The sequence below is a fragment of the Eleutherodactylus coqui genome, chromosome 1, assembly GCF_035609145.1.
Source record: "Eleutherodactylus coqui strain aEleCoq1 chromosome 1, aEleCoq1.hap1, whole genome shotgun sequence".
Lineage (NCBI taxonomy): Eukaryota > Metazoa > Chordata > Amphibia > Anura > Eleutherodactylidae > Eleutherodactylus > Eleutherodactylus coqui.
Window position 1 is genome coordinate 32,993,671 of NC_089837.1, and position 26,410 is coordinate 33,020,080.

At 42.2% G+C, this 26,410-nt stretch overlaps 1 protein-coding gene across 1 annotated transcript in view; it reads right to left on the bottom strand.

The window, feature by feature from the left end:
* Positions 1-324: 324 nt before the first annotated feature.
* The window catches only part of EPHX2 (epoxide hydrolase 2), a 72,563-nt gene continuing 46,477 nt past the window's right edge, over positions 325-26,410 (bottom strand). Inside the window, exons 17-19 of the mRNA XM_066594743.1 lie at positions 24,163-24,243; positions 22,691-22,749; positions 325-667 (exon numbers count right to left, since the gene is read on the bottom strand). Of these exons, the coding sequence (XP_066450840.1) occupies positions 592-667; positions 22,691-22,749; positions 24,163-24,243 (216 nt within the window). The 3' untranslated portion in view covers positions 325-591. The remainder of the gene's footprint in view (positions 668-22,690; positions 22,750-24,162; positions 24,244-26,410) is intronic.

Consider the following 26,410-nt stretch of genomic DNA (forward strand, 5'->3'; position numbering starts at 1 on the left):
CAGAGGTGCTGAGCCGTGATTGTACATGCACATAAGTACCATCAGTCTGTGCACAAAGTGAAACCTATGGGTGCCTGAAGTGTGGCCCTATAGATGTACATGACTCCACAAAACACAGCACCCCCCTACAGGCACCAACTACAGGACTGCAGCTTGTTGACCAGTAAAGTGTAATAAAGTGCACATTATATACAAAGCGGAGCCGCCCTTTACTTCCACCGCAGCGATGTGACTGTATATTTACCCATCAGTTATGGAACCTGCCCGCCATCCTCTGTCCTCATCTCCGCAGTGTTATCTGCGGTTACACGCCATTAATGCTGCTTTTCTTTGCAATTTCCATTTAATGGTATAAAACATATAATTCACAATTTGCTGTTTCCATGAAAAGGTTCGGGGTTAATAATTAAATGTGACTAGTAAGAGCATTCATTATCCGTGCCGGACTCGCCTGTTAATCACAATGGCTTTCTGCATTAGACGCATGACCAGCAGACAATTAGCGTGCGCTGGATTGTGGCAGGAAGCAATCAGGAACATCTTCAGCCAACCATCTAGACCAAGACAGCAGGTGCTGGGAGGTAGAGAGACTCAGAGCTTGGAGGAGACCGACGCCGTGTGAACTTCTCCCAGCCACTTAATGAGGATTTCATTCAAAGCAGCCGGTCTGCAAAACAGATTGTGTTTATGTAAGTGACCAGAACGTAGCATTATCTACATCTTACAACACATCTGTTTAACAATTGCTATAGCTTTATAGGAGTTATATTCTTGTACATAGGGGGCAGTATTATAGTAGTTATATTCTTGTACATAGGGGCAGTATTATAGTAGGTATATTCTTGTACATAGGGGGCAGTATTATAGTAGTTATATTCTTGTACATAGGGGCAGTATTATAGTAGTTATATTCTTGTACATAGGGGGCAGTATTATAGTAGTTATATTCTTGTACATATGGGGCAGTATTATAGTAGTTATATTCTTGTGCTTAGAGGGCAGTATTATAGTAGTTATATTCTTGTACATAGGGAGCAGTATTATAGTAGTTATATTCTTGTACATAGGAGGCAGTATTATAGTAGTTATATTCTTGTACATAGGGAGCAGTATTATAGTAGTTATATTCTTGTACATAGGGGGCAGTATTATAGTAGTTATATTCTTGTACATAGGGGGCAGTATTATAGTAGTTATATTCTTGTACATAGGGGCAGTATTATAGTAGTTATATTCTTGTACATAGGGGCAGTATTATAGTAGTTATATTCTTGTACATAGGGGGCAGTATTATAGTAGTTATATTCTTGTACATAGGGGCAGTATTATAGTAGTTATATTCTTGTACATATGGGGCAGTATTATAGTAGTTATATTCTTGTGCTTAGAGGGCAGTATTATAGTAGTTATATTCTTGTACATAAGGGGCAGTATTATAGTAGTTATATTCTTGTACATAGGAGCAGTATTATAGTAGTTATATTCTTGTACATAGGGGCAGTATTATAGTAGTTATATTCTTGTACATAGGGAGCAGTATTATAGTAGTTATATTCTTGTACATAGGGGGCAGTATTATAGTAGTTATATTCTTGTACATAGGAGGCAGTATTATAGTAGTTATATTCTTGTACATAGGGAGCAGTATTATAGTAGTTATATTCTTGTACATAGGGGGCAGTATTATAGTAGTTATATTCTTGTACATAGGGAGCAGTATTATAGTAGTTATATTCTTGTACATAGGGAGCAGTATTATAGTAGTTATATTCTTGTACATAGGGAGCAGTATTATAGTAGTTATATTCTTGTACATAGGGGGCAGTATTATAGTAGTTATATTCTTGTACATAGGGGGCAGTATTATAGTAGTTATATTCTTGTACATAGGGGGCAGTATTATAGTAGTTATATTCTTGTACATAGGGGCAGTATTATAGTAGTTATATTCTTGTACATAGGGGGCAGTATTATAGTAGTTATATTCTTGTACATAGAAGCAGTATTATAGTAGTTATATTCTTGTACATAGGGGGCAGTATTATAGTAGTTATATTCTTGTACATAGGGGGCAGCATTATAGTAGTTATATTCTTGTATATAGGGGGCAGTATTATAGTAGTTATATTCTTGTATATAGGGGGCAGTATTATAGTAGTTACATTCTTGTACATAGAAGCAGTATTATAGTAGTTACATTCTTGTACATAGGGACAGTATTATAGTAGTTATATTCTTGTACATAGGGGGCAGTATTATAGTAGTTAGATTCTTGTACACAGAGGGCAGTATTATTGTAGTTATATTCTTGTACATAGGAGCAGTACTATAGTAGTTATATTCTTGTACATGGGGGAGCAGTAATATAGTAGTTATATTCTTGTACATAGGAGCAGTATTATAGTAGTTATATTCTTGTACATAGGAGCAGTATTATAGTAGTTATATTCTTGTACATAGGAGCAGTATTATAGTACTTATATTATGGTACATAGGGACAGTTTCTGTATTTGCCCTCTGTACCCACATCACAACAAGACAATGTACACAATCAGTTGCAAAATAAAACGGTCATGATGAATACTGAATAAACAACGCCAGCATAGAGAGTCAGATATCATTTATGAAGCAGCAGCCTGAAGTTTGTGCATCTGATTTTTCCTTTTAATATGCATTTGCAGCCTCATGTGCCATTAGTAGAAATTGTTCTGTAGACTGTTATTTCCATATTGCACACAGGTCACATATATATTTGTCTGCATCCATCCTGTATAATTATACTGTTTTTATATGTCAACCAAACTTACTAAAAAAAATCTCACTTTCTACAGAAGAGCAGACTGCAATGTGGGAAAAAGGTCAGATCTGATTTTAAGGGAACATCTATGATTAAAAGTACCGCTGAGACCTTCCTTCCCTGCCTCTATACAAGTAGAAGATTTCAGGCCAGGAAAGCATTTTCTTGACTTTCCAACTGCGGCTGTGCCTCCTCCTCACCCTGTGCATACACTAGGCATTAATGACATTGGTCTAAAGTGACAGGCACAGCGCTGTACATTATATAGCAGCTGAGCGTGGTACTGCAGCCAGATCCGATTCACTTGAAAGTGACAGAGCTGCCTAAGCCAGGTGACCGATGTCTGTGAGAAGAAGCCGCAGCGTTCGCCCGAACACCGCTGCCTCTTCCATCAGCTGATTGTCAGGGATCCTTCGTGGTGAACCCCACCAATCTAATTTTGATGGCCTATCTTGAGGATAGACGATAAATGCTTCAGTCCTGGATAACCCATTTAGAGAACTGAGTAATTGTTTGATTGGGCATTTACTCGTTCTTCAGGTGATCAATGTCCTGTTCATGCGGTCTGATGATCAGGTAAAAAACATTCCTAGGAGTGTTCTTGCCATTTATCAGCTCTTGTAAAAGGCCCTTAAAGGGAATCCGTCCTCTCATTATACAAGTAATCCGCTTCAACACCGCACAGCAGGCTACCGGCAGGGAAGGCAAGTATAATACTACTATCTCATCCCGTACTCAGCTTTTCAGCTCCTAAATTAAGTTTACTGAAGCTGACAGATCCACTTTAAATTCCTCTTCCGTGAGCTCCTCCTAGTGGTGGCTGATGGCAGCCAAAGTTTTATTATAAAGCTCTATGGCTGTAAAGTAGGATGTTTAGAAAAAGTGAGCTGTGACCCTTATAAAAGCTTTATAATTAGAGATGAGCGAGTATACTCACTAAGGCACATTCCTCGAGCGAGTAGTGCCTTAGCCGAGTATCTGCCCGCTCGTCTCTAAAGATTCGGGGGCCGGCGCGGGTGACAGGTGAGTTGCGGCAGGGCGCTGGGGGGGAAGAGAGGGAGATCTCCCCTCCGTTCCTCCCCGCTCTCCCCCGAATCTTTAGAGACGAGTGGGGAGATACTCGGCTAAGGCACTACTCGCTTGAGTAATGTGCCTTAGCGAGTATACTCACTCATCTCTAGTTAGAATTAAATTAAGCTGTTAAAAAATTATTTTTGAAACTTCCATTTATGCTTCGCTGGGAGACTGAATTACAAATCAGCTTGTCAGAAGATAGGTGGCGCGGGGCGTGGCCAAGAGAGGCATCGGGACGGACGCTTTTGCCTGAGGCTCCGTTCACATAGGCTCAAAAGCCACAAATAAGCAACGGAAGGCGAAAAAAAAACAAAAGAAAAGGTCGTGGGAACTTACTAAGAAGCCAGCGATGTCAAAGAGAAGAACGTCCAAAGCGAAACCAGCGAGGCTAGAAGACTTTTTCCTGGCGCGCGGCACTCCGCACGGCATGGAGACAGGAGAAGAAGATTCAGCCGGGGTCCCTGCACTGGAAGAAGCGCCGGAGGAAACAGCTGAGACAGAGGCAGGTGAGCCGCGGGATGCAGGGGGAACGGCAGATATAGCAGAGAAGCCTGCAGGCACTCCAAGCACAGCGGCAGCAGGAAAAGATAAAAAAGGGGCTGGGGACAACACTAAACAGCACACAGCGCTTAAACAGTATAGGGGACACAAGATGGCGCCGGACACGTTGCCACAAAGCACCCCATCCCCCACAGATAGCCCAGCAAAACAGAGGCAAAAAACAACAGACGAAAGTCACCCAACCAGCCATGATGAAAATGACATAATAAGAGAAAGTGGACTAGCAAATCTGACAGCCTCTAACAAGCCTGCTTCAGAACTGTACATTAAAGAGATTGTAATGGCGCTGCATGCAAATATACAATCTGACATAAGAAGCTTAACCTCATATGTTGATACAACAGTTCAAGAAGTTAAAGAACGCATGGGGAAGACAGAGTCCAAAATGGGGGAACTGGTCAAATCCCATAATTCTCTGATAGATGCCCACTATGACTTAGAGGGGTCTGTAGCCAAATTGCAACAAAAATTAGCAGACCTAGAAGATAGGAATAGGCGTAATAACGTCAAGCTAAGAGGCGTCTCTGAAAAAATAGCAAACGTGGAAATTGTAAACTACGTGACGCGTTTTCTCCGTAAGATTTTGCCGGACACCCCAGAGGAAGAGCTAAAAATCGATCGAGCGCATAGACTGCCTCTCCCGAAATTCCTCAAAATGGACACCCCAAGAGACATAATAGTGCGCATACACTTTTATCGTACGAAGGAGGCACTTATGAGCGCTGCTAGAAAACTAAAGACACTCCCTAGTCCCTACTCTGAGATACGAGTATACATTGACCTATCCCAAGCAACCATGGAAGCAAGAAGAAGCTTCGCAGAGGTGACATCAGCCTTGAGAGACGCAAATATCCCCTATAGATGGGGTTTCCCTACAAAAATTATTGCGACCAGAGCAAACATAACCCACATTTTTCATAATCCCAATTCAGCAGCAGAGACTTTGAACGCATGGGGCATTAAAGTCCCAACCCGCGAGAAGACTACATCTGGAACATCAGCCCCAGGCAGACTCGGGAAAACTTGAAAGAAGGAACCCATCCAAGCGCCTTATTTTACCCCACTAAGTGGAATTTAAATTTCGCAATCCGCCTTAAAAAAGAGACACTTTGAGCCCTCTCGTTATGTTGACTTTGCTCCCCAGACGAATCACAAGCATAAGCTTGTGCAAGCGCGCATTTGAAAGAAAAGAAATTTGCGCCATGTTTTTTGTGCAATTAAGTTTTATGCACAGGCGAGCTCTCCTTGTTTACTTGACCACAAGTTGCGTCTTTTTTTTTGCTGTTAGAGGGAAGATGCCCTGTGCAGGACAAAGTCGTAAAAATAACTTGCTATGTTGTTTTTGTCTGTTCTTGTATTTTGTACCCATCGGCAGATATGCATGGTTCCTGTCGTCTCCTCGTCTCCTTGGATATCTTCGCACCAACAAGAAAATGGCTACAAAATTGATGTCATTAAACGCCAACGGCTTGAACACCTCTTTCAAAAGAAGTTCAGTGTGGAAGGAAGCTCGACGACTAGACGCAGAAATCGTATGTATCCAGGAGACACACTTGCTGCACATAGACACTGTAAGGATGAAGCACATAAAATACCCACAGATCATACACGCATGCGCCCCAAAAAAACACGCAGGGGTTTTAATAGCATTTAAGGACACAACTCCATTTAGTATAGAGAAACAAATATGCGACTCAAAAGGCCGTTTTATAATATTGGTGGGCACACTAAAAAACACACCAGTGACATTAGCCAACATATATGTCCCCAATTCACAGCAAATACACTTTCTAAACAAAGTTCAAAAAAGAATAAAAAAAGTGGCCAAGGGAGCAATCATTATAAACGGCGATTTTAACTTAGTGCCAGAGAAAAACATAGATACCACTAATCAAGGGATGAGGAGGGGAGCGCCCTTGGGTGAATGGATAAAAAACAATGCATATTACGACACATTTAGGTGCTTGAATGCATCTGCCAAGGAGTACTCCTTCTTCTCTGCACGACACAAGACCTTCTCACGTATAGATCTGTGCCTGGTAGACAAATCTCTCATCACAACAATAATTAAGTCAGAGATAGGCACAATAACATGGGCGGATCACGCACCAATAATGACATCTTTTGCATTCGGGGAGGGCCGCCACTTCACTAAGCTATGGAGAAACAACACATATACAATGAAAATACCTGAAATACAAAAGCAGATTCAAGAAGCACTTGAGGAATATTTCACATTAAATAACACAGACGAAGTTAGCCCAGAAATAATATGGACAGCCCACAAAGCTTACATGAGGGGTATTCTCATAAAAATAGGAGCCAGGAACAAAAGAGAAAAAATATCCAAAACGGAAACACTACTAAACAAAATCCACACCCTAGAAAAGCAGCTGCAATCCTCAGCATCCCAACACCATTATAATGACCTGTTTAAAACTAGACTGGAATTGCGTAAGGTTCTTCAAGGGGACCACGACAGGGAAATTACATCCAATCGTGCAAATGTGTACGCGTCACTCAATAAACCCTCAAAATGGATGGCCAATTTAGTAAAAAAGAAAGCGGCAAAAACGAATATCCCATTTTTGTGGAACTCCAAAAAAAAAGAATACAAAATAACTCACCCAAAACAAATATTAGAAGCATTTCGCGCCTTTTATAACAAATTGTATAATTTAAAAAACGACACAGAGCTTACCCACCCTAAAGCTTATGACATAGAAAATTTCCTAAGTAAAATTAACTTACCCGCAATAAATGAAACACAAGCAGATAAATTAAAAGGCCCAATAACAAAAATTGAAATAATGGATGCAATATCCTCTATGAAACAACAAAAAGCGCCAGGCCCTGACGGGTTTTCGGCTGAGTATTATAAAATATTCTCAGGTTCTCTGACTCCTTGGTTAACAAAGGTGTATAACTCAGCTAGGGAGAAAGGAAGGTTTCCAGAAGAAATGCTCCAAGCCACAGTAATAGTACTTCCAAAGCCTGGTAAAGAACCGGACGATCCAGCGAACCTTAGACCGATATCACTGCTTAACGCAGATGTGAAGATTTATGCTAAAGTATTGGCAAACAGGTTATTGGACATACTTCCAACGATAGTGCATTCCGACCAAGTCGGTTTTGTAAAGGGGCGGCAGGCATCGGACGGCGCCAGGAAACTTTTAAACCTCATCCATAGTATGAACAGCACAAAATTACCAGCAGTAATCATGGCCCTAGATGCTGAAAAAGCTTTTGATAGGGTTCATTGGGGATACGCATTTAAAGTTTTGGAGAAATTTGGCATGGGGGGGGAGATGATTGGCGCCGTCCGGGCCCTGTACTCCTGTCCGACAGCAAAAGTGATGGTGGATGGGGTTTTCTCTGAAAAATTCCAAATAACAAATGGAACACGCCAGGGGTGCCCATTGTCCCCGATCCTATATGTCCTCATGGTGGAGCCGCTTGCCGAGCTAATAAGATCATCCATAGACACAAGAGGAATACCCCTGAACGCTCGTCAACATAAAATTGGCTTATTCGCAGACGACATCGTTCTAACCCTCTCCAACCCGCTAGAATCCCTGAGAGCCGCTCATCAAATACTAGAACAATTCAGCAACATTTCATACTATAAACTCAACGTTGATAAAACAACAATATTGGGTATAAATGTTCCAAAAGATTTAGAACGCATAATTCAAACAGAATTTGCCTTCAAATGGGAAAAAGAAAATATATCTTATTTGGGTACATTAATGTCAGCAAACATAAATAAATTAGAAACAACAAATTTTACACCTCTCCAGGAGACAATTCAGAGGGAGCTGGATTACCTATCAAACATAAACTTGTCATGGATGGGTAAGATTATGACATACAAAATGAAAATTCTACCAAAGATCTTATACCTCTTTAGAGTACTACCAATTCCCATATCTAAAAACACACTTAAAAAATTACAAAGACAACTGGCAGTGTTTATTTGGGGAAGAAATAAATCGAGAATAGCCACATCAATCTTAACCCTACATCGTAAAAAGGGGGGAGCGGACCTACCTAATCTAGAAGCATACTACAAAGCAAACATCTTAAATCAAACCAAGAACTGGATAACAACAGAAAACGCGATGGCTTGGGTGGGCATGGAAACATGCCTCACCAAAACCCAAAAAGGGAACGCACTACTATTAGCAGCCTCCCTAGAAACAATGACAAAAAACCCGGAAATAAAAATAAATCTAAAAAATCCACCCCCCACTGTTTTAGCTTCCCTGAACGCATGGAGGGAGTACACCGCGAGTGTAGCAAAATACGACACACACACAAAACCAAATGTACCCCTGGAAATAGTGAGCCTATTCAACATAGACATAAACCTAGACGAATGGAGAAAAAAAGGGATAAAAAAGATAGAAGATTTGACAACGGGAGATGAGATACAGCCTTTCAAGAACTTAAAGGAGATGTCCCGCGCCGAAACGGGTTTTTTTTTTTTTTAAACCCCCCCCCCGTTCGGCGCGAGACAACCCCGATGCAGGGGTTAAAAAACCCACCCGCACAGCGCTTACCTGAATCCCGGCGGTCCGGCGTCTTCATACTCACCTGCTGAAGATGGCCGCCGGGATCCTCTGTCTTCATGGACCGCAGGGCTTCTGTGCGGTCCATTGCCGATTCCAGCCTCCTGATTGGCTGGAATCGGCACGTGACGGGGCGGAGCTACACGGAGCCCCATAGAGAAGAGGAGAAGACCCGGACTGCGCAAGCGCGGCTAATTTGGCCATCGGAGGGCGAAAATTAGTCGGCACCATGGAGACGAGGACGCCAGCAACGGAGCAGGTAAGTATAAAACTTTTTATAACTTCTGTATGGCTCATAATTAATGCACAATGTACATTACAAAGTGCATTATTATGGCCATACAGAAGTGTATAGACCCACTTGCTGCCTCGGGACAACCCCTTTAAGCTCAAAATATAATCTATCTCAAAAGGAAATTTACAAATACATTAGAGTAACCACCTTTCTAAAAAATTCAGCTATCCATAAAACAAAAATCCCAACTACAGTACTGAAAAGAATCACAACGCCCTCTATCCCACTGGGTAAATCGGATACTAGATACTTCTATGATGCTTTGACTGATAATAATATCCTTTCCCAAAAGAAAATGCACATGCTCAATTGGGAGAAGAAATTGGGAGAAAAAATACCAATAGAGGATTGGGAAAAAGCTTACAAAACAGCATGCGGCTCTACTAGAGGCCTGGGTATCTTAGAAATACAACAAAAAATAAATCTGAGATGGTACTATACGCCCTGCCTACTAGCTAGTAGATTTCACAAATTGGATGGCAATTGTTGGAGAAACTGTGGACAAAGAGGTACCTTAACCCACATTTTTTGGTCATGTCCAGCTCTAAACAATTACTGGGGCCCAATTATCAACCTACTAGAAGCTTCATTAAAGTTTAAAATAGAAAAGAAGGCCAAACTAATATTGTTACTTATCGGCCTGAACAATTATCCCCCAAACAGCAGATATCTTCTAGGACATGCACTAATGACAGCTAAATCTCTTATTGCCAAATATTGGAAAAATATGAACTCTCCAACAGTAGGGGAATTCAACAACCGGATGGCTGAACAACGGGTGTTCGAGGGGTGGTTGGCGCTACGAAACAATTCTCTAAAGAAACATAAGGAGGAATGGGGGGCATGGAGACAAGGGGGAACAATAAATTGAACCTACAAGAAGTAATGTTAATGCCAAGGGTTTAAACTGTTTAGTTATTAAAAAATGGTATTGTCTAATTGGTATATAAAAAATTGAGATTTGAACATGTTATGATATGTTAAGATGTTGAATGAAACAACTTAATGATAATCTATTGATAACAAATTATTTCCGTTTCTCTTCTGTATGTAAATTGCACAAATCTCTAATAAAAATTCAATATTTAAAAAAAAAAAGAAGATAGGTGGCGCCACTGTTGTGAAACCATCTAAGGGCAGTCACAAATGGAGACCTCTTTAAAAATCCTGCATCGCACCTATTTAGTACTGGTGCGAATTATTAAATTTTATCCATCCGCGTCACCCCTATGCTTCAGGGGATGCTCGGAGATGGGATCCCAACTACATATATGGTGGACATGTCCGGAGGTATCGAGACTTTGGTCTCAGGTACATAGGTTATTTATAGGCCCATTTCAAAAATCCTTGGCCATGCTTCCTCTGGGAGACCGCCCGCCTAGGGTTAAATTTCAAGCTCACAAACTGATACAGACCATATGTATAGGGACCAGAATTCATATAGCGGCCAGATGGAAACAGCCCCACCTGTCCTTCAGGGAAGTGCTGGACAGAATTTCACAAATATCCCTATTTGAAAGGCCATACTGTGGGATACGTTGAAGAGATTTGGTGAAGTGTGGGAACCTTGGATTACCCTGGTCGATATACCAGGTATTAGACACAATTTTCTTTCAACCTAGAGAAGTCCCGTTGACTATATATTTAAGAATCTTTATTCGTGAACCTACTGCGTTTGAGAAGCAAAGAAGAAGCAGAATGACCAAAAGTTAAGGTTTGAATAAGTTTTACTGTTTGAGTTTAAAAACTCTGATATAAAGTGGCAAACTGTATTATTTGTGATAACCCATGCAATAATCTAAGATTGGATCTCTACTCTGAGTCCAAGAATGTTCTCCTTTATTTTTGCCTTTTGCTATGTACGCCCCTTGCGTGGGGAAAATTATTGCACAAATGGCATCTAGTTCAGTTTGTGCTACTTTAATAAAAACCTTTTGAAACTAAAAATTATTTTTGGTTTCTCCTCCTCACTTTCAAAAAAAAAAAATCTTATTTCTTATTTTTCCATCACCGCATGTTTTACAGCATACAGACTGCAGCAACAATGACATGGTAACTTTATTTTGTGGGTCAGTACAATTGATGATGATTATCCGTACAGCCGCATCCGCCCTTCGGTCCCTCCATGGATCAGTGTTCTCCACACATTCCTGTCTTTCACGGCTTCTTTCAGTTCCACGATTGACATGCTCTTGACTCTATCTAGCCATCTTGTTCTTCGTCGTCCTGATCTCTTCCCACTGACCTTGCCGAGCATCAAGTTTGCACGCATCACGTATCCAAAAAAAAAAGAGCCGCTGTTTGATGATTTTGCCCTCTATAGTGATATTTTCGGTTTGACGCGATCTAACTCTACCTTGTTCGTTGTCATGGCGGTCCAAGGTATCTCCTCCAGCACATCAATTTTCCTTCTGTCTGTTTTCCTGAGTGTCCAACTTTCACACCCATACGTCATTATGGGAAAGACGATCACATTGTCCGGTCTGATGTTTGTCGCAATGCTAATATCATTGCTTTTCCAGATCTTTTCCATTCCTTGCATTGCAATCCTCCCAAGTGTAATCCATCTCTTGATGTCAGGTCCAGATTGCCTGCTGCAATCAATTTTGGATCCAAGGAAGATGAAATCTTGGACCGACTCGACTTCATCGTTAATTTTGATGTTCCCTGTACCGTTGCCTACCGCGGTCATGACTTTCGTCTTCTTGCTGTTGAGGTACAGTCCCATGCGTTCGCCTTCCTTTTGCACTCGTTGGATAAGGTATTCCAGGTCCCTCTCACTGGCCGCCAGCAGGTTGGTGTCATCTGAATATCGGAGGTTGTTGACATTTCTGCCACAGATTTTGACTCCGATTTCTGATTGGTCCAGATTGTATCACCTCACGATCGCTTCTGCGTACAGATTTAAGAGGACTGGTGATAGAATGCAGCCTTGCCGTACGCCTTTCTCGATTCTGAACCGATCCGTCTTTCCATAACCTGTCCTGACTGTTGCTTACTTGTTATAAAGCGATCTTATAAGCTGTTCAATATGTTCTGGGACGCCCATTTGTGTTGAACACGACAAGCTTTGGAAGTGTCTGAAGCAATCAAATACTTTGCTGTAGTCGATGAAACACATGTACACATCCTGATGATACTCCCGGGTCTTCTCCATGATCCAGCGCAGGTTTGCGATTTGGTCTCTGGTGCCATGACCCCTGCGGAAGCCAGCTTAAACGTCCGGCACTCCCCATTCAACAATTGTCGCAATGCATTTTTGTATGATCTTTAAAAGAATTTTGCTTGCATGAGGTATGAGGGCGATGGTCCAGTCTTTGGGACAAGATATGGAGCTCCATATCTTTTGATGTAGGTCGGTTAAGATCTTGACTGACACTGCTTTGAAAAGTTCGGCTGGTATGTGATCAACGCCCTTTCCTGTTCGGTAGTTATTTCAGGGCCCGTGTGACTTCTTTCTCCAGAACGCCCGATTCTTGTTCTACTTGATCTACGTGACCCAACGGGTTGTCTGACTGCCTGCATACGGCTCTGCTATATATTCTCACCACCTACGCTTGATTTGATCTTCTTGTAGTAATTCGCTATCCCAGTCTTTGATGGTTGCTGCCTTGCATAATGCGAACGGTGCCTGGGTCTGCTTCCCATGGGTGATAAGAGCTCAGGTGTGCCCTTGCTAGTTTGCTTCTTCTCGTTTCGCGCATTGGTTGTTCCAGTAGCACTCCTTGTCTCGCCTGACTCTGGCGCTTGTTCGCGATTCTGATGGAGTCATCCAATAGCCATTGCGGTCGTTTTGCTGATTGTTTGACAGGGATGATTTGTTCAGCTGTATTCCATATGACGGATTTGATTTCCTCCCATAATTTGTCAGGGTCTTTTCTGATGGTGCTGAGCGCTTCAAATCTATTATTTACTTCGACTACGTATTGTGAAGGGATGTTGTCTATCGAAGCGGCGTATTGCTTTTGTGACCTTTTGATGTTGCTGAATCTGATCTTGATTTTTGCGACTAGTATCTGATGATCGGAGCCACAGTCTGCACTCGGAATTGAGCTTTTCCATTGCAGTTGACATAGAAGGGACTCAATTTGTTTTTGGTTCACGCCATTTGGGGCCGTCCATGTGTACAAACAGCGTTTCGGCTGCTCAAACCATGAGTTCATGATCGATAGGCGGTTTTCTGTAAAACATTGGACCATATGGTCACCTGCATTATTCCACTCACCCAATCCAAATTTACCAATTGGTAGGTCTTCTCCAGAGCCGATTTTTGCATTGAAATTCGCTGTTATAAAAGATATGTCCTTGGCAGGGATCTGACTGATTGCTTGCTGGAGATCGGCATAGAATTTTTCAATGTCCTCATCTTTTTGCATCGGTTGTGGGTGCATAAACTTGCAGAATTGTGATTGAGCGAGGATTCCCATTGATGCGTATGGATATGATCCTATTATTTATGGCACTGAAACAATGGACAGCTTTGGCGACTGCCTTGTTTGTGATGAATGCCACTCCACTGCATCTGATGAGGTCATTGCCAGAGTAGAAAACGGTGTAATCATTGCTGTTGAAGAAACCGTTGCCTGCCCAGTGAAGCTTGCCGATATCCAACAGGTCAATGTTGACCCGTTCCATTTCATTTTTTTGGATTTCCAATTGCCCGTTCCCTCCTAATGAGTTGTACCCGGTATGTGTCCTGCCTGCTTCTAACAGCAGAGGGTCGAGGGAATAAAATAGGAGGCAGTACAAATATTGCCTGTGCCAGACCTTGGCTGTGTGTCTCTGCAATAAGCCAAATGGCACTTGTATGGCCCTCAGGAGGTGTGATGGGTGAGGAGCGGATGGGTTTTGAGGTGGAACATAATCTATCCGCTCTAGATTTTATTTTAGCCATTTAAAGCTGTAATATTGGCATTATCTACGGGCAGCAGTCACTTCGTACACGGCACGGCCGGAGGGCTGGCACAAGTACACAGATGAATGTTAGCTGCACAAGTTAATGACAAACTCCGCTGTATCTCACAGCAAACGTTCTATCCTTGTGCCTCGGGGCAAACAGGAGGATATTGTACAGGCAGTAATAAAGAGCACACGAACAGGTAGCAGCTTTGGGGGAGACGGCACCGCGTGTGATCGTCCCCCAGATTTATATCTGCCTGGTGCCGCACCTTGTGTGATCGCACATAGCTAATTTTCCTCATTGCATTGTGGGAAATGTAGCTTTTTCACAAGTTATGCATCAGCAGGAACAGCAAAACTGTGACTGCGTCTAGGGATAGGAGAACAGTGACCTTATGAGCTGGGCTTTATTCCTGCGCCTCTTGCAATAACCAGACGTGTTCCTTATTCCGTGCCCCCGATTCTCAGTAACATACAAAGTAATTGATTCTACATGCTTCCTCAAGAAGGTCAAGCAGTTCTGCAGCGGCCTCCCCACAGCCAGGGATCAGGTGTGCGCCGAGGACAAGATCATGTATAAATCACAAGGAGTTCAGCACTAGGTCAAGTAAAAAGCTGTAGGCCACGATGTCAGCGATGTGACAGGCAGGTATCACCGGTAGGGACAGTGTACGCATGTTGGAGGCCCGCTGCACACATACATTTTGGCTCAGTTTTCTTTTATTTTTGCTACAGTTTTGCCATGCAGGATAAAAGTGTGTTTGATTAATTGTACAGGTCGTTACGGATGGGAAGATTCCAAAACAAAAAGGGGAAAGTGCACAAAAAAGTTTTTGTTTTTTTTTTTTACTATCTTTTCATGTGTTTTTTTTTTCCTACTATTCTTATCTTTTTACATTTCTATCCCTGTATGAGATTTGAACCTGTGATACTATAGTTGCACTGATGATACATTGCAGTTCATCTGTATTGCAATGCATTATTGATTCTGATAGCGATCACAGGCCATAGCAGACCCGGGTCATGCCATTGTTGTGCAATTTCTCAATCCCCGGCCTCCAGAAGACTGAAGAAGACTGCCGATGCCAGGTGAGTATAATTTTTTTTTTCTTTTCCCTTTTTTTTTTTTTTTTTTACAGCTAGCCATAATTTTCAGGGAAGGGCATACATTTTAAGCCCTTCCCTGAAAAATCATTGTTGCGTGGGTTGCCTGCAACCCATTGCTTTCAATGGGGCCGCAGCAGTGCGGGCCCCATTGAAAGCAATGGGATAGCATTACGGACTTCTGCCATTGCTGTGACAGCTGTAGCAGAAGTCTGCGATATACTCCCTATGTTTTCAATGGGGCTATAGCTACTGCCGCCAGCCTTATTGAAAACTGTGTGCGATATTGCAGAGTTTTCTCTGAGCTATATCGCTAGTGGGTAGCCATCCTTACAGCTGACTCCTGCTGTGGATGGCATGGGCTTAGCTCCTGAGCCCGCACCATCTATATAATGTAAAGGTTTCTCCCAATAACGCTGCTGTCTATAACATCTTACTATATACATCTGTACTTGACTCCCCTTCCTCGATGTTATGGTTTCCTGGCCCCTCATTACTTGCTTTACTCCGAAAATGTTCTACTGCTATCCGCTAATATTCTACCCAATCTTCCGAAATAAACCCTAATGAACATGACATTTGTCCTAAATACACGGGGTTAACGTTCCATCTACCTTACATATACTTTAATTTCCCATTACATCCATTTTCCTGGGCTACAGCGTTCTGCTACAATATATTAGTCCAGAGGTGTAAAACACGAGACGCTGGCGCTGCTGCGGGGAGACGTACGGATGACGGATTCTTCCAATAAAGGCGCCGGAGCTTCTCCGCGGGACGATACAACTCACTCATATAAAAGGATAGAAGTGGAGATGTTTTATGTCATCACATGAAGCGCTGGTTAGATCAGGTGTAATAGCCTCATTATTTCTACGTGGTTACGAGGCGGCGCCGGCTGCGAGGATGTAATTATATATGGAGTAGTTACCAAGTTTCATCTCTCCAATAAACAGGAACACATTATTCTATCGGCTACGAAGACTCTTTCAATCTCGATTTTTTATGTCGACGTGATCGGTATTAAGGACTTTGATGACCCGCTGTCACCATCAGGTTTTTAGTGTTATGGTACTGGAGTCTAGATGCATCTATCAGGGGGGCAGTAAACATAGATAACACACAACAGCTGCCAACCATCCACCAGGATGACATCGGTACTGCATGAGCTATGGGGGAGCAAGAAAGGGGAGTAAGACTGCCTGTCCACGGGCGTTGCAAAATCCTGCAGCGGATCTCCGCCACGAGAGCAGGAGCCAGAGGACGGATCTCCGCTGTGAGCCTATCTGACAGATAGGCTCACCACGGAGAATCGCGACAATTTGCAACGTGCTATCTGACATGAAAAAGAAAAAGTGGGTGGGGCAACCATGAGATGTGCCTAAAGATTTGAGAAGGTTCGGTATGGCCGTGAGCATAAGATAAGATGAAGTCTGAACGGAGGTACTGCCAACCATGTGGATGCCTCGCCTATGAAGGAACAGTAAAAATCTGGTGCATGGCGCAGCCTTCCAATGAAGATACTCTTGGCAACTGGATGAAGATAATTCACTTTTTGAGTGAACACACCAGCATAGAAATGCGTTTCGAGGTGAAGGGTCATTGGAAGAGGCGGTATCTACGCCCACTAACCGGCACTACTACAGGTCCATTTGCCTTAGCTGGTGCCTAATTCACAGCTCCCTCATATTGAGCCTTGCAATAGCTACAGTATTACTAGTGCTTATCGCCTGTTCCCCACCCCGACTGATGAAGAGGCCCTTCACCTTGAAACACATTTCCATGCTGGTGTTTCACTCAAAAAAGTAAATTATCCTCCTCCACTTGCCAAGAATATCTTGATTCTAAGGTTGTGCCGTGTGCAATGCTTTTACGGTTCTTTCACGCAACTCATATTCTGTATGGTTTCTGACTTCAGCTATTCCTGATTTTGCTGCATTTTCCCCTCTAGACCCTGGCTTGTTGTATTAACCATTTTCCTGCTTACTGCCTGCCCCAACCTCTGGCCTGTTATATTGTGCTGCACCTCTTCTGGGTTTTGACCTCTGGCTTCCTCATTGTTCCAAAGTTACGCTGCCTACGTCAACCCAGATCTCTCTGGCCATGCCTCCATTCCCATGTCCGGAACCACGTTCTGGTCTACTATAGTGTCAGCTGCCACATAACTGGAACCACTTCCAGAGTAACAGCATGGGGACTCTACAGTGAAACCCAGATCCCAACTGATGTGGTGCAAGGGTGAAGACCAGGGTTCCTCAAGTATCATCTCTGCATTTGGCCCAAACCACTGAGTGGCACAGCAGGACAACATCTGATGATCAAGCTTAACAAGGTTTGGGGGAAAAAAAAGCTCCTTGGATAACCCCTTTACCCCTCTATGGTAGGATGCTTTCCCTTTGTCACAAGGTTTGACAGCATTGGTGGGTGCCAACTGCCTTGGTAACTCAAAATCACTGGCCGCGAAGAAGAGATAATCCATAGCCATAACTAGCTAGGCCACAAGTAAACACAGCCCCAAATTAGGTGTGTAGAGCAGTGGCCACTTGCTGGAATTTGCTGCATAAGTGATGAGTACCATTTCTTGCTGAACCATATGGATGCTCGGGGCCACATCTTGCATGAACAGCATGAAGCCATATCCCATGGGTGCACTGTTGGGGTTCAACAGGCTGGTGGCGGTGCTGTCATTGTCTTAGGATGGTTGTCCTTCCATTACCTAGGATCATTAGTCATCATACCACCATCCTTGCATGGTGAATGCTACAAGGGCCTGTTAGCTACACCCATATCTTCACCAAGTCTTCTATGACCACAGCGCCACCTTTCAATAGGACAAATGTCCGTGTCATCAAGCTAAGATCACTAGGGGGTGGTTGGAGGAACAAGTCAATGTATTCTCCACATTGCCTTGGCTGCTAAACTCACCGGACGGTAACACCATTGAACCTGTTTTGGATATGCTGAGCTGTGAGATCTGCTCCGCCTTATCCGCAAAATGTGCACCAACTGGTGGAACTTGAGGTAAAATTGAGTGTGGAGAATGCTTGGCACCCTGTGGAATCTGTTCCCAGATATCTGAAAGCCATGGTCACCCCTAAAGGTGGATCAACCCATTATGAAGTTTTTATTCTCCAGCGATTGTTCAGTGTATATCAGGAACAAGTTTCCCATGTCATACTGTGTCTAGACAGCCTTCTTGACTTAAGTGCATCTAACAGGCACTTGACCAAGTACTTGAAACAAATATGTAGAGAAGTGGATGACTCAACAAGTATAAACAAGATCCTTAGATCATATAAGCAACCCCCTTCCCCCCAGAAGGGTAAACTCCATAGCTATGGTTATACAAAAGGATTGATGTCACAAATAAAATAGTAGGGGCTTCCCTGACAGACCCCTTTATCAAGAGCTAAATGCTTGGAATTGACTTGCTTGGTTATTTGGCATTTCATTCCACAGAACTTCTTAAAGTTGTTCGACACCTTTAAGAAGATATATCTCACTAGTTGGTAGAATTTATTCTTTTTTATACACGTTTCATCTTGGATCACTTCACACTAAGGAAGTCTGAACCTGAAAATCTGAGGATTGTGGATCATTTTCAGAAATAAAGCAATCTGCCAGCAGATAACACGACAAACCTGTAATGTAACCTGAGACAATAGGTTAAATGAAAGCCGCAGAGCAGTCATGAGAGCTCAGAGACGGGCGACAGCGGTGGGAACTGAAGAGTAATGAAAATTTTTCTTATCAGCCATCAAACTTGTCAAGACCCCATCTTTTCTAGACCAAAACTAATCCTGTGAAAATGTCACCAGTGCTGGATAACAGTATGTCCTGAATTATAGGCAGACGGCCCGTCATTATACCGCTGTGGAATATAGCAAATAAAGGGCAACCCAGTCATTATTTATACTGACATAAACCTTTCCTAAATTATACAGTAATTACAGATCAGGAGCTTTCTTCTCAGGTCACTAATGCACAATGTACAGTACCTTTACAATACAACCATTAACATTAACTATGCACAATAATATAACTGCAATAATACTGCCCCTTATGTACAACAATATAACTACTATAATACTGCCCCCTATGTACAAGAATATAACTACTATAATACTGCCGCCTATGTACAAGAATATAACTACTATAATACTGCCCCCTATGTACAAGAATATAACTACTATAATACTACCCCCTATGTACAAGAATATAACTATTATAATACTGCCCCTATGTACAAGAATATAGCTACTATAACACTGTCGCCTATGTACAAGAATATAGCTACTATAATACTGCCTCCTATGTACAAGAATATAACTACTATAATACTGCCCCCTATGTACAAGAATATAACTACTATAATACTGCCCCCATGTACAAGAATATAACTACTATAATACTGCCCCCTATGTACAAGAATATAACTACTATAATACTGCCCCCCATGTACAAGAATATAACTACTATAATACTGCCCTCTATGTACAAGAATATAACTACTATAATACTGCCCTCTATGTACAAGAATGTAACTACTATAATGCTGCTCCCTATATACAAGAATATAACTACTATAATACTGCCTCCTATGTACAAGAATGTAACTACTGTAATACTGCCCCCTATGTACAAGAATATAACTGCTATAATACTGCCCCCTATGTACAAGAATATAACCACTATAATACTGCTCCTATGTACAAGAATATAACTACTATAATACTGCCCCTATGTACAAGAATATAACTACTATAATACTGCCCCCTATGTACAAGTATATAACTACTATAATACTGCCCCCTGTGTACAAGAATATAACTACTATAATACTGCCCCTATGTACAAGAATATAACTACTATAATACTGCCCCCTATGTACAAGAATATAACTACTATAATACTGCTCCCTATGTGCAACAATATAACTACTATAATACTGCCCCCTATGTACAAGAATAAAACTACTATAATACTGCCCCCTATGTACAAGAATATAACTACTATAATACTGCCCCCTATGTACAAGAATAAAACTACTATAATACTGCTCCCTATGTACAAGAATATAACTACTATAATACTGCTCCTATGTACAAGAATATAACTACTATAATACTGCCCCTATGTACAATAATATAACTACTATAATACTGCTCCCTATGTGCAACAATATAACTACTATAATACTGCCCCCTATGTACAAGAATATAACTACTATAATACTGCCCCCTATGTACAAGACTATAACTACTATAATACTGCTCCTATGTACAAGAATATAACTACTATAATACTGCCCCCTATGTACAAGAATATAACTACTGTAATACCCTCCCCTATGTACAAGAATATAACTACTATAATACTGCCCCTATGCACAATAATATAACTGCAATAATACTGCCCCCCTATGTACAAGAATATAACTACTATAATACTACCCCCTATGTACAAGAATATAACTGCTATAATACTACCCCCTATGTAACAGAATATAACTACTATAATACTGCCCCCTATGTGCAAGAATATAACTACTATAATACTGCCTCCTATGTACAAGAATATAACTACTATAATACTGCCTCCTATGTACAAGCATATAACTACTATAATACTGCCCCCTATGTACAAGAATATAACTACTGTAATACCCTAACCTCTGTACAAGAATATAACTACTATAATACTGCCCCATATGTACAAGAATATAACTACTATAATACTGCCCCCCTATGTACAAGAATATAACTACTATAATACTGCCCTCTATGTACAAGAATATAACTGCTATAATACTACCCCCTATGTAACAGAATATAACTACTATAATACTGCCCCCTATGTGCAAGAATATAACTACTATAATACTGCCCCCTATATACAAGAATATAACTACTATAATACTGCCCCCTATATACAAGAATATAACTACTATAATACTGCCCCCTATATACAAGAATATAACTACTATAATACTGCTCCCTATGTACAGGAATATAACTACTATAATACTGCTCTCTGTACAAGAATATAACTACTATAATACTGCCCCTATGTATAAGAATATAACTACTATAATACTGCTCCCTATGTACAAGAATATAACTACTATAATACTGCCCCCTATGTACAAGAATATAACTACTATAATACTGCCAACTATGTACAAGAATATAACTACTATAATACTGCCTCCTATGTACAAGAATATAACTACTATAATACTGCCCTTTATGTACAAGAATATAACTACTATAATACTGCCCCCTATGTACAAGAATATAACTACTATAATACTGCCCCCTATGTACAAGAATATAACTACTATAATACTGCCTCCTATGTACAAGAATATAACTACTATAATACTGCCCCCTATGTACAAGAATATAACTACTATAATACTGCCCCCTATGTACAGGAATATAACTACTATAATACTGCCCCCTATGTACAAGAATATAACTACTATAATACTGCCCCCTATGTACAAGAATATAACTACTATAATACTGCCCCCTATGTACAGGAATATAACTACTATAATACTGCCCCCTATGTACAAGAATATAACTACTATAATACTGCCCCTATGTACAAGAATATAACTACTATAATACTGCCCCCTATGTACAAGAATATAACTACTATAATACTGCCCCCTATGTACAAGAATATAACTACTATAATACTGCCCCCTATGTACAAGAATATAACTACTATAATACTGCCCCCTATGTACAAGAATATAACTACTATAATACTGCCCCCTATGTACAAGAATATAACTACTATAATACTGCCCCCTATGTACAAGAATATAACTACTATAATACTGCCCCCTATTCGGACATCAGAATAACTATAACCGTTGCTTTCCTGCTGGAAGGTTAATTTCTTTAGGCCCATTTAAACAACGATTTTTGCTCAAAATTCACCCAAAGCCGCCTTTTGAGCGATAACCTTTGCATCTGAATGCACGGACATTGTGCAGTTTTCGTGCACGAGTCGTTAATCGTTCAATTCTAGTTTTCTTGAATTGAGCGATGAACTCTTATCAGTGGTGTAGGCCATTATCACAGTCGGTAGCGCTGATAAGATTTTTTCACTTCGTGTCCCGCTGGTAGTTCACAGCGGGACGCGAGTTGTAAGTGCGGAGAACAATACAGCTGTTTTCTTATGCAGAACAGCTGTATTTTTCCCCAAGTGATAGCGGCGGTGTCTGGCTCAGTCTGCATAGATCTTAAGTAGCTACTTAGCTACTATAGACTATGCAAAGATGATTCCTCAAAATTGTCACTCAAACTATCGTTTAAGTGACTTTTGAGCGATCTGTCAGTGTAAATGGGGTCTTACTGGGACCGTATTACATACTTATCCATCTGAGTCCAGTGTCCACAATTTTCAATATGTCCTCTCTTCAGATTTGGAATCTGTAAAATACATATTTAGACAGAATTTTAGGCCTGTGACACGTTTAATATACGAGTATGAGACACAAACCATAATTACTGCTGCATTATAAGACTCCAACAGATGCCACAGAACGGAGCCATTTACATAGAGCAAATATATCACAGGCTCTGCATGATTCCGTAGTGATACAGAGCTGAGGTTCTCTTCTATACATCGTACAGCGGGGAAATCATACCGGAAATCTTCGCATTGTCTAAAATGTATTTCTCATGTAAACTCTACAGTCCGTGGGGGCCGAAATTATGGCTGGGATCAAAGATGACTCTCAGTCCTAATAAAATAATAATAACCTCTCTATACGTCCGGGGCAAGGACTTAACTATAGTGGATGCAGGGGATGCGGTTGCTCTCGGGCACAGGAGCTTTACAGGGCACATAAGGCCTCTCTTCTCCATATAGGGAGCCCAATACTATGACTAAAGCATAATAGTTGGGGGCCCCATTAGAGGTTTTGCATTGGGGCACAGATGCTCCAAGTTACGTCTCCGGCCGAGGGCATACAGAAGTCATGAGGCTCTAGAACAAGAGTTAGAACTTGTTCCACCCCCTTTCCCCGAAAAACATATTCCCGCTCACTCTCGGGCTAGAGATTGAATCACTATGAGAGAATCCCTATAGCCCAGACCCCTCGCTCTACAGGAAACCCTGGGAAAGCCCTTTAGCTGCGCACCCTATCTCTGCAAATATGGGGAGGTATGTAAGGGATCCCCCTGTAGCTCCGCCCCCCTCCCTCTCATCGCTATAGGGGATTCCAAGGCTGTTGCACGATGTTCTCCCATTGTTTTCAATGGGGGCCCTGGTCCCATTGAAAACAATGGTCGATATTGCAGCTTTTTTGTGTCACAGCGCAAATGAGAATGAAACCATTGAAAATCATTGGTTTCATAATCACGCGTTTTCACTCACTCTCGCATTGCTGGAAACCTATCGCCATTAAATGTTGATGAAATGCTCTTCACAAGTCTAGAAAAGCTGGGTGAGCACCCTATAGGCTCTGCTTATCACCCAGCTTTCTCACTTGCCAGGATAGGGCCATGCAATGTGTGTACGCCTAGCAGGCCCAGCCCAGCAGCATCAGATATCTGCCCAGTCTTTTCTGTGTTGGGCCGGGGAAAGTGGGAACTGTGCGTCCAACAGATCCAGTAGCATCATCCAAGCCTTCTCTGTGGTGCCATCTCTCCTAGAGTTCAGGTGATTGCTACTGACCTCTAGGAAAGATAGCACCACCCACATTTCAGCAAGAGGAGGCGGAGCCTTTCTTGTCGCCAGGCCTGCCCCCCCCCCCCCCCAAAAAAGCTGATGGTCTGCCTACATTGTAGGCAGACCACTGTCTTAGGGCCATCAATAGATGAAGTCTCTGCTGTACACACCTTATTCTCCATGCCAGTGGTCATGACTGGAAGTAACACTGGGTCCTTCTCCGCTGTCACCATCAAAGCTGGAACCAGAATCTGCAATGAAGAGAGGAGAATTATTTAGTAGACCCACGAGCACAGAGAGTAGGGGGTATTTATGTCACAAACTGCACCAGAAAATCGCCTTATATGCTTTGTACCAGAATTGTAATGTGTTTTACAACTGTTTGGACACCTTTTGCATCAAGTGCGACAAAGGGGTGTGGCTTTGTGGAAAAGCGGTTGTGGCTTAAACATAACATTGGGCGCTAAAAATGACACAAAAATTTTGGCAATGTTTGTTGTAAACTTCAGTAAGCCAACTAATGGGTGGTATAAAGTTAGACTAGACAATCTAAAGATACACGGCATTAATCATTCAGCTGAGACACGGTGATAAATCTGGGGCATTTACAGAGTGGTGACCTTAATGGTCCTTGTAGACGGGCCGAATTCTAGAATCAATTTAACGAGCGCCAATGGAAATACATATTGATCAATGCTTGATGCATGCATGGGCCAAGAATGTGCTTCTGAGGAGGAACGATCGTAATAACTGGCTTTTACAATAACACCAAAATCGTGTCGGAAGCACCGATAGAACCGGAGCTAAAGACACTTAATGTAGAGCGATCTCTGTTCCTCCACAACTGTCATGTCCTTTCTTTGAAGAACGAACACAGCTCCTCCTAAACTGTAGGGGGTTTTCAGTACTCCAACATCAACGACCTATCCTCAGAGCTGTGGCCTCTTCTCAGGTCAGTGACGTCACGCGTCACAAGAGCAGCTCAGTTCCACTCAAGTGAAGGGGACTGAGCAGTTATACCAGGCACCACCACTATGAAATATACAGTGCTGTGTCTGGTATGCAGTGAACAGACCCAAGCGCCGCATCCTCTTCAGACAGCTGATCGTCAAAGGGTTCTGAGCCGTGGAGCCCTGCCAATGAGATATTTATGACCAATGCAGAGGATAGGTCATCAGTACTGGAGAACTGGAAAACCCCTTTAAAAGCGTTATCTGGGTAAAGAAGTACTTTCCTGATCTAGTCCAGGTCCGGTAGTGCTACAACCTCCACTTCTGTCCTGGTCACATGGTGTGGATTCTTTATTTTCCCCTTCTTATGGTCGGTGATGTCATTGCAGGGGACTGGATATTCAGCTCATTTCACTAACTAAGCCAACTAACCAGCTCGCTATTCTGTCTGCATCGGCCACGATGAGGAAGGTGTTGGCTTAGTTATTGAAAAGTCCTAAATAGTCAGCCTCATGCGATGATGTCACTAACAACAAGGAGGGGGGTTGCTAGAATCCATACAGTGTGACTCGGTGTTGGAAACAGGCTCCATTGGACCCAGACTGGATCGTTAAGTTTTGTTTCTCACCAGATAACTCTTTTAAGGTGCATTCACACGTAGCACTGCCGCCGATCAGGTGATGCGAGAATGGGCAGCGGCGCTTAGTAACGGGGTCCAGGTGAGGGATGTGCGCTGCAGTGAGGCCTCCGTACGAGAGGCGTGGCATTGCAGGTTCAAATCCGCTGCACAACCAATGGTGTGGATTTTGATGTATTTTTGAGATGCGGAATGTCCACGAGGGCCACAACAGAGACTGTTACAATATTCAGTTGTCTAGCAATGCCCAGGAAATAGGCAACAATCCCCCAACACTATACCATTTCTCCTATAGCTTTCTCGTCCCCCTTATGGGCCGCCATATTGGTCATCACTCAGCTTTCTCTACAGAATTTTGCATTGCTCTGATACACTGCTGGGGAGTTTAGCCTTTTGCAATACCCAGCATATAAATGAGGAGATTTACAACGTAGGGGGCAGCGGAGCGTCGGGGTTTGTAATGTGCTGTCAGAATCTGATTAAATCCTCCTTATAGAAGCGGCACATTATCCTGTTAGAAGGAAGCCTCCGAGACGGAGCCCGCAGCAGGTGTCTGCAGGATATCGCCCTTCTCTACAGACGTCTGTGGGAATTAATGTATTTGCACAGAGCTCCGCACGCCTCACCTGGGGTGCGGGGAGGAAGTGCTCATCTATCTGGACTGTATCATGCTCCCTTAATCGTATGCAAGGTTTCAATTAATAATCATATGAAGACTTGTGTTGCCAAACAAATCCTCCCAGTGTGTGTCACATCACATCTGTCCGTGTGCGGCGTCCAGAAACCTGCCGAGTGCCGAGATTTAACTCCTCGCTGATCTCAGCTCCTTAA